The 15,196-nt window shown below is 40.0% G+C and overlaps 1 protein-coding gene across 1 annotated transcript in view; it reads left to right on the forward strand.

The window, feature by feature from the left end:
- LOC308687287 (uncharacterized protein) overlaps positions 1–14,230 on the forward strand; it is a gene marked incomplete at its 5' end in the record, with an annotated part of 47,751 nt that extends 33,521 nt beyond the window's left edge. The window contains 2 exons of the mRNA XM_081359694.1: positions 1,076–2,657; positions 13,203–14,230. Of these exons, the coding sequence (XP_081215820.1) occupies positions 1,076–2,657; positions 13,203–13,209 (1,589 nt within the window). The 3' untranslated portion in view covers positions 13,210–14,230. The remainder of the gene's footprint in view (positions 1–1,075; positions 2,658–13,202) is intronic.
- Positions 14,231–15,196: the final 966 nt, after the last annotated feature.

A 15,196-nucleotide genomic window follows, 5' to 3' on the forward strand; every position in this document is an offset into this window, starting at 1 on the left:
AGATCTTTTTTTTTTCTCCAAATTTTAGCCTTTCCATCACTTTGGTAAAGGTTAATCTTTGTCTCATCAGTCCATACAACTTTACCTCAGAATGTTTGAGGCTTGTCTCTGTTCTTTTGGGCAAATTCCAGCCTGGCCTTCATATTCTTCTTGCTAATGAGAGGTTTGCATCTTCTGGTGTAGCCTCTGTACTTTTGTTCATGAAGTCTTCTGCGAACAGTAGATTGTGATACCTTCACTCCTGTCCTCTGGAGGTTGTTGCTGATGTCACTAACAGTTGTTTTAGGGTCTTTCTTTACAGCTCTCACAATGTTTCTGTTGTCAACCGCTGATGTTTTCCTTGGTCTACGCTTTCGAGGTCTGTTACTTAGTATACCAGAGGTTTCTTTCTTCCTCAGGACATTCCAAATGGTTGTACTGGCTATCGCCAATGTTGGTTACACGTCTATTTATAAATGCAGTCTGCACAGGCAAAACCAAAATCTGAAACTGAGCGCAGACATTCAGTGCTATTTATTGTTTGAATAATCAATGTAATAGGACACACCAGGGCAACATAACACACCTGCCAGTCACATGTCCTAATACTTTTGGTCACATGAGCAATGGGTGGGTTCAAACAAAAGGTTATATCTTCTAAGTTGTGTATCAGATCCAGATGTAAATACCTGGAAATAAAAGCTGAAATGTTGATCTTTTCCCTCATATTCATCTTTTGATGTCAAAACCAAATATTTTCAGTCTACAGAAAAATGAAATTGCCACTGTTCCAATACTTTTGGAGGGGACTGTGCATCTGCCTATTATCATCTGGAGATATAAATTATCAATTCACCACCATTCACTTGCCTTTTGACGCCACCTTTTCCACCTCTTGACAATCATGGAAAGTTTCAAGGACATATAATCAATTTATAAAAAGGCATCAAATTATCATAATATTTTATAGCAGTTGTCTACTTTCTACCATTACATCAGGGCTGACTTTCAAGTCCTTTCACTTTATATTTCTCTCGGTTATTAATTATTTTGATGTACTGAAAATTAAATTTAGGATTTTTTTCTTTTATGTCAGACCTGATGGAAGTGAAGGAGGAGAGTGAAGAACTGAATGAAGTGAAGGAGGAGAGTGAAGAACTGAGTGAAGTGAAGGAGGAGAGTGAAGAACTGACATTTTTAAAGGAAAGAATAGCCAAGAAATCTTGCCACACCTGCACTCAGTGTGGAAAGAGTTTCACATGCAAACCTAATCTTGCACGTCACATGAGGATCCACACCGGAGAGAAGCCGTTCTCATGTGATCATTGCGGCAAAACATTTGCTAGTTCATCAGTCCTGAAGACACACCTGACAGTTCATATGAAGGAGAAGCCACATTCATGTTCTGTGTGTGGAAAGAGTTTTTCACTTCTGCTGTATTTACATGCACATCAGAAAATTCACACTGGTGTGAGAGAGTACATGTGCTTTGAGTGTGAGAAGACTTTTACTACAGCAAACAGTTTAAAACTGCACCAGAGAATCCACACTGGAGAACAACCTTTCAAGTGTTCACACTGTGACAAGAGATTCAGTCAGTCATTCTCTCTGAAAACACATGAGATGATCCACACTGGAGAGAAACCTTACAAGTGTTCACACTGTGACAAGAGATTCAGTCTGTCAGCAACTCTGAAAACACATGAGATGATCCACACTGGAGAGAAACCTTACAAGTGTTCACACTGTGACAAGAGATTCAGTCTGTCAGCAAATCTGAAAACACATGAGAGGATCCACACTGGAGAGAAACCTTACAAGTGTTCACACTGTGACAAGAGATTCAGTCTGTCAGCAAATCTGAAAACACATGAGAGGATCCACACTGGAGAACAACCTTACAAGTGTTCACACTGTGACAAGAGATTCAGTCTGTCAGCAACTCTGAAAACACATGAGATGATCCACACTGGAGAGAAACCTTACAAGTGTTCACACTGTGACAAGAGATTCAGTCTGTCAGCAAATCTGAAAACACATGAGATGATCCACACTGGAGAGAAACCTTACAAGTGTTCACACTGTGACAAGAGATTCAGTCTGTCAGCAACTCTGAAAACACATGAGATGATCCACACTGGAGAGAAACCTTACAAGTGTTCACACTGTGACAAGAGATTCAGTCAGCCAGGACATCTGAAAACACATGAGATGATCCACACTGGAGAACAACCTTACAAGTGTTCACACTGTGACAAGAGATTCAGTCAGCCAGGACATCTGAAAACACACGAGATGATCCACACTGGAGAACAACCTTACAAGTGTTCACACTGTGACAAGAGATTCAGTCTGTCAGCAACTCTGAAAACACATGAGATGATCCACACTGGAGAACAACCTTACAAGTGTTCACACTGTGACAAGAGATTTAGTCATTCAGCAAATCTGAAAACACATGAGATGATCCACACTGGAGAACAACCTTACAAGTGTTCACACTGTGACAAGAGATTCAGTCTGTCAGCAAATCTGAAAACACATGAGAGGATCCACACTGGAGAGAAGCTGTACGCGTGTGATCAGTGCGAGTCGAGTTTCTCTATTAAAAGTCGTCTGAATCTACACATGAAGATCCATGCAGTGGAGAAACCACTTAAACACAGTCTGAGATCACAGTAAGTAGTTTATTTTCATGTGCTGAGCAACAAAGTCTCCTCTGTGTAAGTTAGCCACACATCACCCTATAGCCAAATCTCTCCTCTACACCTATAGCCGGTGTGTGGTGAGCAAAGGACACATTGTTGATTGATATCTATTAACTTGTGTTCAACCAACAGGAATGTCTATTTTGTCAGATCAATGCAAAAAAAACACAAATTCACTCTGACAGTAGGTGACGCTCATGTAACGCAGAAACACAACACTATACGGGGCTCTAGACTGCGAGTAAATGGTCACATTTTGCGACCTTTTTTTTCCTGGCACACGGCAAACAAAAGCAGAATGAAACCACGCCACTTGTGGGAAAAGCATGTAAAAGTTCTGGCAGTAAGGATGTAGTGTAACAACGAATTATTATTTTTTCTGAATTGTTGACAACTTAGTGTTAACTAATAATTGTTGCAAACTGGTACAACCAACAAAATATTAGTGCATTCCTGGAACTGGGCGTCGTTACACTACATCCTTCCTTATGCATCGCTTTCTGCCAGGACTTTTTCGACAGATCTGATGCCATCACTAGGCTGATTTAAGAATTGAATTTAGGCTGCTTTATTTGACAGTGAGTTCATTTCATTCAGGTGTGAGGATGGTGGATCAGGAAAGACAGGGGAACGCAACAGGTAGGTCTAACATTAGATGGAAGTGTAGGGGAGGTCGGCGATGGCATCAAGTACAGATGAGACCAGTGAAGACATCAGGTAGGAGTTTTATTAGTTAGACCACACAAAACTAAATGTCCAGTATGGTCTGAAGTTCTGTTGACCAACCTATTCACTGTGTCCTTTTTGGGTAAAAAATAGTGCAGACAGAGATGGAAAAGAGAGGTGAAGATGAGGTTTACATTTACATTTAGTCATTTAGCATACACTTTTATCCAAAGTGACTTACAACTGAGGACTAAAGCAAGCGAGTCATCGTGAAGAAGCAAAACACTAAACACTGCAAGAAGTGCTCCAAAATACAAAGTTCAGGCATTGCTCAGAGTAGGTAGAAGATAATGTGGATGAGGTGGAAGAGAATGTGGATGAGGTGGAAGAGAATGTGGAACAGAGAGGTGAAGAGGAGAGGGCTGAGACAAGGCCTTAGTCAGAAGATCCATCTGACTGGCCACCACCACACCAGATTGGGGACTCATTTAGGCAGTGTATGGCTGAGAATGGCCCACAGAAATGTCCTGATAGGCCGTATCCGAGATCAGACAAGAGTAGACAGTGTTTTTCCAAAGCATACTGTTTTCGTTCAATGTCCAATGGAGAAAAAGTGCAGTGGGATTAGTTACTAATGGTGGGGGGAAAAATCGATTCCGTTCAGTATCGCGATATTTTGCGATTATATCGATACAGTAGCGCAACGTATTGCAGTATTTAATTATAAAATTACCTGTTTTACTTTCGGGTTATAGGGCTGTGACGGTGGCAGTTTTTTACCACCGCAGTGGTAATGGACCAACTACCTGTGGTTGTTGGGGGAATGTTTTGAAAAAATAAAAAAAAAATAGTTTATTTGAGCAAAAAAGTGTTTATTTGAGCAAAAAAGTGTTTATTTAAGCAATTCCGTCAAATAAGCAACACACTAAAGCCTGTAAAGCATTGAAATAAATATCAGTAAATATTGGAAACTTAAATAATATAATAAAGTTAAATCTATTTAAAAAAACAAACAAAAAAATCGTTCGTTTAATACTTCTACACAAAGACGTGTGATTCCACATGAAGCCTACCGCACTGTGCTTTGAGAGGGGAGTGGGACACGGAGGAAAGAGACCATCGATCTATTTTCTGATATCTTCATGTTTTCTACTTGTAAAATGTATGAAGAGCGAATTTAATCTTCCACAAGGGCAAGACATTTAAGCTATGTTTGATATTGCGTTGCCATGCAGAGAGAGCAAAACTAAAAATCACCAGCGCGTGTGAAACACGCTTTACAAATAAACTTGACGCACCTTACATGTCTAATAACAAGCACAAACTGTGTTAAAATGAATGAATCTGACGTGCAAGTAAAAATGTAGGCTATCTGTCCTATGACATTTTTCTACTTTACCACAGTAAAGAATATGAATAGGCCTAAAAGCGAACCGAGGAAGAACGTTTATAAAATCCCCTTCGAAAATCGAGACGTGAGTGAAGATTTTGGGGAAAAAAACAAGAGATTACATGCGGGGATGAGTCACGATTTTGGAATATTTGATTAGTTTATTTAATTATAGAATTACTATAGAATATCAAATAGGTTGTGCAATTATTCACTAAAATAAAATCTCCATGTTTTTGGTGCTAATGCAGTGGTGACGCGTTCATATAATTACGTTCTGTAATAGCCTAAGGTCCTATGTCCTGAATGTTCAAGGACAAAGTTTTTGCACTACCCTCCTAAGCTGCACTTAAGTAGGCCTACATGTGTAGAAGGTAATGTTCACAGAATTAATGTGACATTTGAAGTGAGTTGAGCAGTCTTATTTTCCTCATTTTTTGTAATGCCTTTGAATAATATGGAGGACATGAATCACAATATATCGCAGAATCGAATCGCAATACTTGCTGTATCGCAATATGTTAAGAATCGCAATAATATTGAATCGTGACCCAAATATCGCAATACTATCGAATCGTCACATTTTTGCCAATTCCCACCCCTATTAGTTACTGTACTCCAAAAGGACAAATAAAGTGTATTGTTTTGCATGTAAGCTTTTTGGTGGAGCTAGAGTTGTTGACACGCTTTGTGGTGGGGTACAATAACTTTAAGTGTCTTTTAAAAAATGCTGCAGCATCATGAAACCAGTGTTGATCACATAAATGCTTATCTGTTGTGGAAAGAATTAGCATCACGCTTACGCCTTGGTAAAACTATTGACAGAACATTGCAAAGAGCCATAGATGCTGAAAAGGCACACTGGAGAAGTGTTAACGAGAGTGATCGACTGCATACTCTTCCTTGCAGAAAGGAACTTGCCACTGAAGGGGAATAATGCGAAGTTAAGAGATCCTAAAAATGGAAATTTCCTGGGTGTCCTTGATGTCATAGCACAATACACTAGCAGAGCATCTTAGAAAGGTAGCCTATAAAGAAACCACAGGATATCTTTCCTGGTGCACTCAAAATTAATTTTTAGATTCAATTTCTGTATGTGTACTAGGTCAAATTTGTGCCCAGGTCAAAGCCTCCAAGTACTTTGCAGTGGAGTTGGATTGCATACCTGATATTTCAAAGCAGGAGCTGGCCTCCGTAATAATCCTGTATGTTCATACAAACGACAACAAGAATGCCACCATTATAAGTCTTTTGTTGGCTTCACAGTCGTGAAGGACACAACTGGTAAAGGCCTCACAGAAACACTGACTGGGGTGCTGGATAACCGGGGTTGGAGTTGGCTAACTGTAGGGGCAGAGCTATGACAATGGCTCAAATATGAGGTGTATACACAAGGGTGTGCAAGCATTGGTGCAGCAGAAGTGTCCAGAGTAGAGGTCTGCTACCCAACCCGAGCCCGAGGGGTCCCGAAAAACTTGCGTGTTTCGGGTCGGGTTCGGGTCAATGTTTAATGACTAGCCTCGGGTTTGGGTCGAGTTCGGGTTTTTAACTTAGAAAAACTGTATAGGCTTATACATATACAGTGGGGAGAACAAGTATTTGATACACTGCCGATTTTGCAGGTTTTCCCACTTACAAAGCATGTAGAAGTCTGTAATTTTTATCATAGGTACTCTTCAACTGTGAGTCTAAAACAAAAATCCAGAAAATCACATTGTATGATTTTTAAATAATTAATTTGCATTGTATTGCATGACATAAGTATTTGATCACCTACCAACCAGTGAGAATTCCGGCTATCACAGACCTGTTATTTTTTTTTTTTTAAGAAGCCCTCCTGTTCTCCACTCATTACCTGTATTAACCGCACCTGTTTGAACTTGTTACCTGTATAAAATACACCTGTCCACACACTCAAACAAACAGACCAGAGAGTTGTGTAAGGACATCAGGGATAAAATTGTAGACCTGCACAAGGCAGGGATGGGCTACAGGACAATAGGCAAGCAGCTTGGTGAGAAGGCAACAACTGTTGGCACAATTATTAGAAAACGGAAGAAGTTCAAGATGACGGTCAATCTCCCTCGGTCTGGGGCACCATGCAAGATCTCACCTCATGGGGCATCAATGATCATGAGGAAGGTGAGGGATCAGCCCAGAACTACACGGCAGGACCTGGTCAATGACCTGAAGAGAGCTGGGACCACAGTCTCAAAGAAAACCATTAGTAACACACTAAACCGTCATGGATTAAAATGCTCCAGTGCACGCAAGGTCCCCCTGCTCATGTCAGCGCATGTCCAAGCCCGTCTGAAGTTTGCCAATGACCATCTGGATGATCCAGAGGAGGAATGGGAGAAGGTCATGTGGTCTGATGAGACAAAAAAAGAGCTTTTTAGTCTAAACTCCACTCGCCGTGTTTGGAGGAAGAAGGATGAGTACAACCCCAAGAACACCATCCCAACCGTGAAGCATGGAGGTGGAAACATCATTCTTTGGGGATGCTTTTCTGCAAAGGGGACAGGACGACTGCACCGTACTGAGGGGAGGATGGATGGGGCCATGTATCGCCAGATCTTGGCCAACAACCACCTTCCCTCAGTAAGAGCATTGAAGATGGGTCGTTGCTGGGTCTTCCAGCATGACAACGAACCGAAACACACAGCCAGGGCAACTAAGGAGTGGCTCCGTAAGAAGCATCTCAAGGTCCTGGAGTGGCCTAGCCAGTCTCCAGACCTGAACCCAATAGAAAATCTTTAGAGGAGCTGAAAGTACGTATTGCCCAGCGACAGCCCCGAAACCTGAAGGATTTGGAGAAGATCTGTATGGAGGAGTGGGCCAGAATCCCTGCAGTGTGTGCAAACCTGGTCAAGAAACTACAGGAAACATGTGATCTCTGTAATTGCAAACAAAGGTTTCTTTACCAAATATTAAGTTCTGCTTTTCTGATGTATCAAATACTTATGTCATGCAATAAAATGCAAATGAATTACTTAATCATACAATGTGATTTTCTGAATTTTTGTTTTAGATACCGTCACTCACAGTTGAAGAGTATCTATGATAAAGATTACAGACTTCTACATGCTTTGTAAGTGGGAAAACCTGCAAAATTGGCAATGTATCAAATACTTGTTCTCCCCACTGTATACAGCTTGCGTGCCGTGTGCTTGGCTGCTTGCTGTGTTGTTATCGTAATTATATGAGCACCCAAGAGAGAAAGTAGGTTGCGTGCACAGTTTCAGCCATCCTCCTGTGATGGATCACGATTAATACCGTTCCCAATTATCCTAAAACCCTGCTTAAAGTTTATAGAGATAATCACGCGGTAACTAGAGAGCCTATCCTCTAGTCGTGCCCTCAAGAAGTTAGACGATCAGTCTATACAAGTTAATATTCTATTATAAAATAATAGATGTATTAGTTGTATTTTAAGTCTGTCTTTTGTGGTACTTCTTAAACCTTCATTGCAATACAACAACACTGTTACATGCTGCCTCTTTGGCTAGGCTATATGATCAAATCAAAATACATGGTAATTATTCTTTTATCAAAAAGAATTCTCACCACGCGTGCGTTTCCTCCACAAAGGATTTCCTGATCCAGACAGAAGAAACCGTACTCAATTGATCCAAGGTCCAGTCAGATGATTATAGTAAAAGTTATAACAAACTTTATTAAAATAATCAAATAATCGAATACTTGTTACAGATCATAAATGAGTACTAACTAACAGATGCAAAAAATAGCTAAAGCTGGCTTGCTTCTTGCATCTAGTAAAAGCTGGCGTACTATATTGGAGTGCAAGGAAGAGCAATAAATCTTCCTTTGTCGTCTTATATAGTCTTGAATTCAACCGAATTCAGGTCCTGCAGTAAGATTGTTACACACACATATATTTTGCAGCATAGCTCTAAGCAGACTTTCTCAACAGTCTCTGATGCTAACCCGCTTCACAAGCTCTAACAGTTCTGCCTCTGACAGCTCACCGAAGGTAGGGGATTTCCTGTTCTGTTGCGTTGGCCCAGAAACAGTCATTGCATAGGAAATGTCATTCTGACAAAACTGCCTGACACTCCTCTGATTGCGGTGTTGTGACCGAAATAGTGCGTAAGGGAGCACATGTGTAAAAAAGTTTTGTAAAATGATATATGAATCATTTTTATTTGATCATAGCCTATATCCTGTTACAAAACTGTTTTGCGCACCTGCGCACACTATTTCAGACACAACACCGCAATCAGAGGGCAGCGCTGAAACCATCAACTCTCGATGCTGTTCTCTTCCTTCATAACTCTCTGTAATTGCAAGATTGCATACATAGAGAGGGTTATGCCCCAACATTATCAAGATGGCGTCAGGTGCTTGTGGAGCTCTGGCAGCAATTTTTGTTTATATGTTGTTTTTGAATATTTCAGGTTTTAGATTTGAATATCGTTGCGAGTATAATGGAAATAACGCATATGTACAGGAGACCTCTTATAAACTCTGCGGATCCTTTGTGAACGCAGATAACAAACTTTTTGGATATGGCAGTGTTGCTTTAATCACCACGCAGACCCATTTCGCTGTCAGGAACAGAGCTCGTGGAAGGCAACAGGCTGACGCTTTCGGTACAATATTATCCATCTACTGCTCGCCAGAGATATCCAATCAAAATAATTTCTGACAAACAGCAGGTTGCTTGCGTTTTTAATACCTTTTTTACAACAGTTGCTGCCAGTCTGGTTGATAAGTTGCCTAGTGTGTCAGGTAGATATGGCCCATCATTTGTAAACTCCTTTTATAAAAACAAACATGTTACTCCTGATGCTTTTGAGATTGGCCCTGTCTCAGAGGATAGGGTGAGATTGGCCCTGTCTCAGAGCAAACTGTCTATCCACTTTGCCAATTAACAAAGCAACTGGACAGGACCTTATTCCATCCAGATGTTTGAGCGATAGTGCCAATGTTATTTCTGGGGTACTCACCCATATAATAAATTTGTCTTTATGTCAGGGTATATTTACAAGCGATATGAAAAGGGCCAGGGTAGTCCCCCTTTTTAAGAAAAATAGTAGATCAGATGTTGGTAATTCTAGGCCTGTATCAATTCTGACAGCCATATCAAAGGTGTTTGAGCATCTTGTGTATGAGCAGATGGAAGAGTATCTTGTCAAACAAAATCTACTGTATGAACTTCAGTCTGGATTTAGAGCAGCATATTCTACTGAAACCTGTCTTATTCACTTATGTGATTATGTTTGACAAAACTTTGAAGGAAAGTATGTGGGCATGATTCTTCTTGATTTGCAAAAAGCCTTTGATACTGTAAACCATGCAATACTACTATCAAAGCTACAAAGTATAGGCTTCAGAAACACTGCTGTGAAATGGTTCACCTCTTACCTCACTGGAAGAACTCAAGTTTGTGATGTTGAGGGGACCATATCAGATCCTCGAGATATTACTTGTGGGGTGCCCCAAGGTTCAGTCCTTGGCCCCCTTTTATTTTTAGTTTATATCAATGACATGCCAGGTGCAGTGAAATGTAAGCTGCTTTTATATGCTGATGACTCTGCATTGTTGGTATCTGGGGATGATATCAGCGAAATTGAAAAGACTCTAGGTAATGAATTAAATAGTGTTAGCAAGTGGCTTATAGACAACAGGCTTTCAATACATCTGGGAAAAACTGAGTCCATTTTATTTGGAACAAAAAGGAAGTTGTCAAGTGTTACATTTGTGTTACACAAGTGTAGGACTGCTGCTAGTACATGTTAGAGTGGAGCAGTTAAAATTGAATCACATGTATAATGTTATAAATGGCTCTGCTCCCAAATATTTACACACCCTTATAAAAATGGTTCATACTCAACATAATCATAATAACACTAGGGCTAGTGTCCGTTCTTGTAAAGTGCCCAGAGTCAACAATGCAGCTAGAAGTTCTTTTTTTTTATACAGGTATAAAATTGTGGAATAGTTTGCCGCTTTTCCATTAAAATTGTAAATTCCAGATGGGCTTTTAGATAACAGGTTAAGGCTTTCTTGTGGAATAGAGTAGCCGACCTTTTAATTAGAGTAGAATTTATTATTTTATGTGATTTTAAGATTCTCTGATTTTATAATGTTTTTTGAACTTTGAATGATTTGTTTTAAATGTTTTTGTCTTCGGCTTGTAATAGGTCTAAATGTTTTAACACCAAGGACCATGTTGGAAATAAGTGTTTACACTTTAAAATGTTATCCTTTGGATTATGTTCTCTACAGACTGTTACAAAGTTTTGGTGCTAAATAGAAGAAGGATCTACCGCCAGCAGTTGATTTTGATAATCTAGGTATTATCAACTGACCGGAATTTTGAGATCGCAATAGACATGAAGGACTATAATGCCTTAAGATCTATCTGCCGCTGGCTGACCGGATCAGAAGGAATACTACATATATAACCATACAGTGGAACTCAACAAAGAGACTTCCCGAGCTGGCAGCTTATCTAGATAGTTAAGTAGTGGTCTCCACTGGGTATAGAACTTGCCAGATGACCCCCTAAGTGAGAATTTGATCTTCTCCAGTTTCAGAAGACCTAAAATGTTGTGTAGCCAGACTTTGATTAATGGTGGTTGAGGAGACTTCAACAATAACAAAATTTTCTTGCGAGCAATAAAAGAGGCAAAGACAATTACGTTATTTTGAATGGTTGTGGTACGGAGGCCGTCTGGGGACTTGCCAAAAATAGCGATATGTGGGGTTGGAGTTAAAGTTATGCCTAATATGTCTAATATTGTTTTAAAGAATAGTCGCCAGAATTCAGACAACTTGGGGCATGCCCAAAACATGTGGGTGAGATTGCATGGAGCCTGTGAGCATCTACTACAATTATCATCAAATGTTAATGAAGTAAGATTTTGTTCTTGCATTGTTCGCAAGGATCGTGTAACTGTAATGCCAAGGTATTTAAATCCTGTGTTGGCTATTTTAAAGGGCATAGCTGATGGCGATATGGCTACAGCTAATTGGTTGATTGGGAAGTATTCGCTTTTAGAGATATTTAGCTTCTATCCCGACAGACGACCAAAAGAATTCAACAAAGTCAGGATACGTGGGATGCTTGCCAAAGGGTCACTTACATAGAGAAGGAGATCATCTGCATATAACGTAAATTGATTTTTTTTATGCCCCATCTTTCAATCCCCCCAATTCCCTCCTCAATTTTTAGAGCAGCTGAAAATGGTTCAATCGCTAGCGCAAATAATAAAGGGGATAGCAGGCACCCCTGTCGTGTTCCCCGAAAGAGTGGCTTTTTTTATTCTGTAGGATCAAGTTGTGTTTTTTTTAACAAATGGTTTATTCATAGTCAGCTTAATTTTTCGGTACAAGTGACAAGTGACAAAGATGAGTTAATGATATTAAGAAGAGGATCTGTGACCTCTGGGAGCTTTCAGTAGCTTAGTCGGTATAGGGTCTAACATACATGTTGTCGATTTAGATGATTTAATGAGTTTAGACAATTCTTCCTCTTCTATAGCAACAAATGAATCAAATTTTTCCTCAGGGAGACTACAATGCACTGCCTGATGCGATACTGTAGTGGGCGGTTGCATAGTTATAATTTTCTCCCTGATATTATCAATCTTATAAGTGAAGAAGTTCATAAAGTCATTACTGCTGTGCTGCTTGGAAACTTCTGGGGTTGAAGATTTATTTCTCGTTAGTTTAGCCACTATTTCAAATAAATACCTAGGGTTATGTTTATTTTCTTCTAATAGGTTTGAAAAATAAGCAGATCTAAGGGCCTGAGTATGTCTGTCTTAAGGGCCTGAGTGTGCTCATTGTACCATGGCGTTGGACTATTTTTATTTTTTTTAGCAACTGTCTAAAGTGCTGGAAAAGAGAGAGTTAAAAGTTTCTGTCGCAATATTTAGTTCTAAGCTATCTGGGATGCTGAGATGCTTAACTAATGCTGTAAACTATGGAGTCAGATGTAGCCTACTAGGCTTCATTAGCCTACTATAATATTGAAGGTAAAATTGAACTTATTTGTATACAAACACTTAAATTACACTTATTTATTTTTATAATAATAAAGTAACATGAAATATAAACATTTAAATGGTGGCTGTTGTAAAAACTTGCCAGCTTTATTCAAACATCCATTAAATAGCTTATGGAAGAACAGTAAAAAATTATAATGAGTATGTAATATGGTGCATTTATTTAGCAAAATGTTCCCCTCTAGAGTTAATTTTTGTAGATGACCTACGTGTTTATGGCCACTGGATATGGTTTTTCTGAGGTAAATGTGACGTTACATGACATTGTTTACAAGCTGTTTTAGTGCAAGTGACTTGATTTTTTATTTTTTTTTTTTCAGTTCATAATTAGCATTCAGCTGCAACTTCTACAATCCAACATAACAATATTAAAGTTCTGAGCTTCATTTCACTAAGTTTTCTTTCTACCGCTGTGATTTTCAGGTGCTGAAGATGAACAAGATGATCAGGAGTGTCTGAGGATTGCTCTGATCGGGAAGACAGGAAATGGGAAGAGTGCAACAGGAAACAGTATTCTGGGAAGAGATGAGTTTGTCGGTGAATTAAGACTAGATTCAGTCACCACAGCTTGTGAAAAGAGAGTTGGTGAAGTTGAAGGTCGACCAGTAACTGTTGTTGATACTCTAGGTCTCTTTGACACGACACTGACAAATGATCAAGCATTAAAATAAATAATGAAATGTATTTCCATGTTGTCACCTGGACCTCATGTGTTCATCATTGTGCTGAGTTTGGGAAGATTTACAGGAGAGGAGATGGACACAGTAGATCTGATAAAGAAGATCTTTGTTTGATTTGCCTTGACAGATTTTTGTCATAATTGTCTTTAATTCTGTTTTTGTCAATGTTGCAAAAAAAAGTGTGTGTTGAGTGTGTGACCTACGCTCATTTGCTGTGTGCCAACAACGGTTAGTTGGCTTGCCAGTTCATCCTTGTGAGGGACCTGGAACATATTATATAATTTTAGTGTTGACTCTTTACCTGTGGATAACTAAAAGATATTGTGAAAGCAGGCATTTACTTCATTTTCTGTTGGTAATTAAAATGTATTGTATAACTTCTTATTAGCTCTGTTCATTTGATTATGGTTATCTGGGAAATGTGTTGTTGCTTCTTTTCTGTTATTATTTTAGGCCTTACTCTCTCCTGAAGATTTATTCCAATCTTTTGTTAAGCCTTTTTGATATATGAAGGAAATAAATAATTTTACTTTAAAGTTGTGTTGTTTTCACTCTGAGACTGAGGCTGAAGTGTGTTCTGCACATATTTTTACATCTCTACGTTATCATACTTTCTTTTCCTTTGTTACCTCTCCTCCTACCTGTATACTATTATTATTTCCGTTAATCTTTTATATAGTTTATTATCTTTTGTGTGTGAATTTGTAGTAATGGTTGTTTGTTGGACATTCCTATTAAAACCGTATGACGGGATTACACGTCAGAAAAGTCTAATTTCATCTGTGATTTTTTTTATTTTTTATATATATGTTCTGTCCTTACCTTTTTGTATGGTTTAAACGAGCTAAAGTTGGTTTTGGGCCATAACATATTTGGCGCTCGTCCAAGATTGATCTTGTGTGGCTTTGTTTGATCTTTTTGATCTGCTCATGCTTCAAATTTGTTACTTGGTAACTTTGTTGAATCACAGTTGATTGATGTGAATTTTGGCTTTTGTAGTGCTTTTTCTCTTTTTTTTCCTCAATAACATTGTTAGACATTTAATTCTAACCATGTTCCATCCATCCATCCATCTTCTACCGCTTATCCGGGGCCGGGTCGCGGGGGCAGCAGTCTAAGCAGGGATGCCCAGACTTCCCTCTCCCTCGACACTTCCTCCAGCTCTTCCGGGGGGACACCGAGGCGTTCCCAGGCCAGCCGGGAGACGTAGTCTCTCCAGCGTGTCCTAGGTCTTCCCCGGGGTCTCCTCCCGGTGGGACATGCCCGGAACACCTTCCCAGGAAGGCGTCCAGGAGGCATCCGGAAAAGATGCCCGAGCCACCTCAACTGACCCCTCTCAATGTGGAGGAGCAGCGGCTCTACTCTGAGCTCCTCCCGAGTGACCGAGCTTCTCACCCTATCTCTGAGGGAGCGCCCAGCCACCCTGCGGAGAAAGCTCATTTCGGCCGCTTGTATCCGGGATCTTGTCCTTTCGGTCATGACCCAAAGCTCATGACCATAGGTGAGAGTAGGAACGTAGATTGACCGGTAAATCGAGAGCTTCGCCTTGCGGCTCAGCTCCTTCTTCACCACGACAGACCGGTACAGCGACCGCATTACTGCAGAAGCTGCACCGATCCGTCTGTCAATCTCCCGTTCCATCCTTCCCTCACTCGTGAACAAGACCCCGAGATACTTGAACTCCTCCACTTGAGGCAGGAACTCTCCACCAACCTGAAGCGGGCAAGCCACCCTTTT

The sequence above is a fragment of the Scardinius erythrophthalmus genome, assembly GCF_964197995.2.
Source record: "Scardinius erythrophthalmus genome assembly, chromosome: 1".
In the NCBI taxonomy this organism is placed as follows: Eukaryota; Metazoa; Chordata; class Actinopteri; order Cypriniformes; family Leuciscidae; genus Scardinius; species Scardinius erythrophthalmus.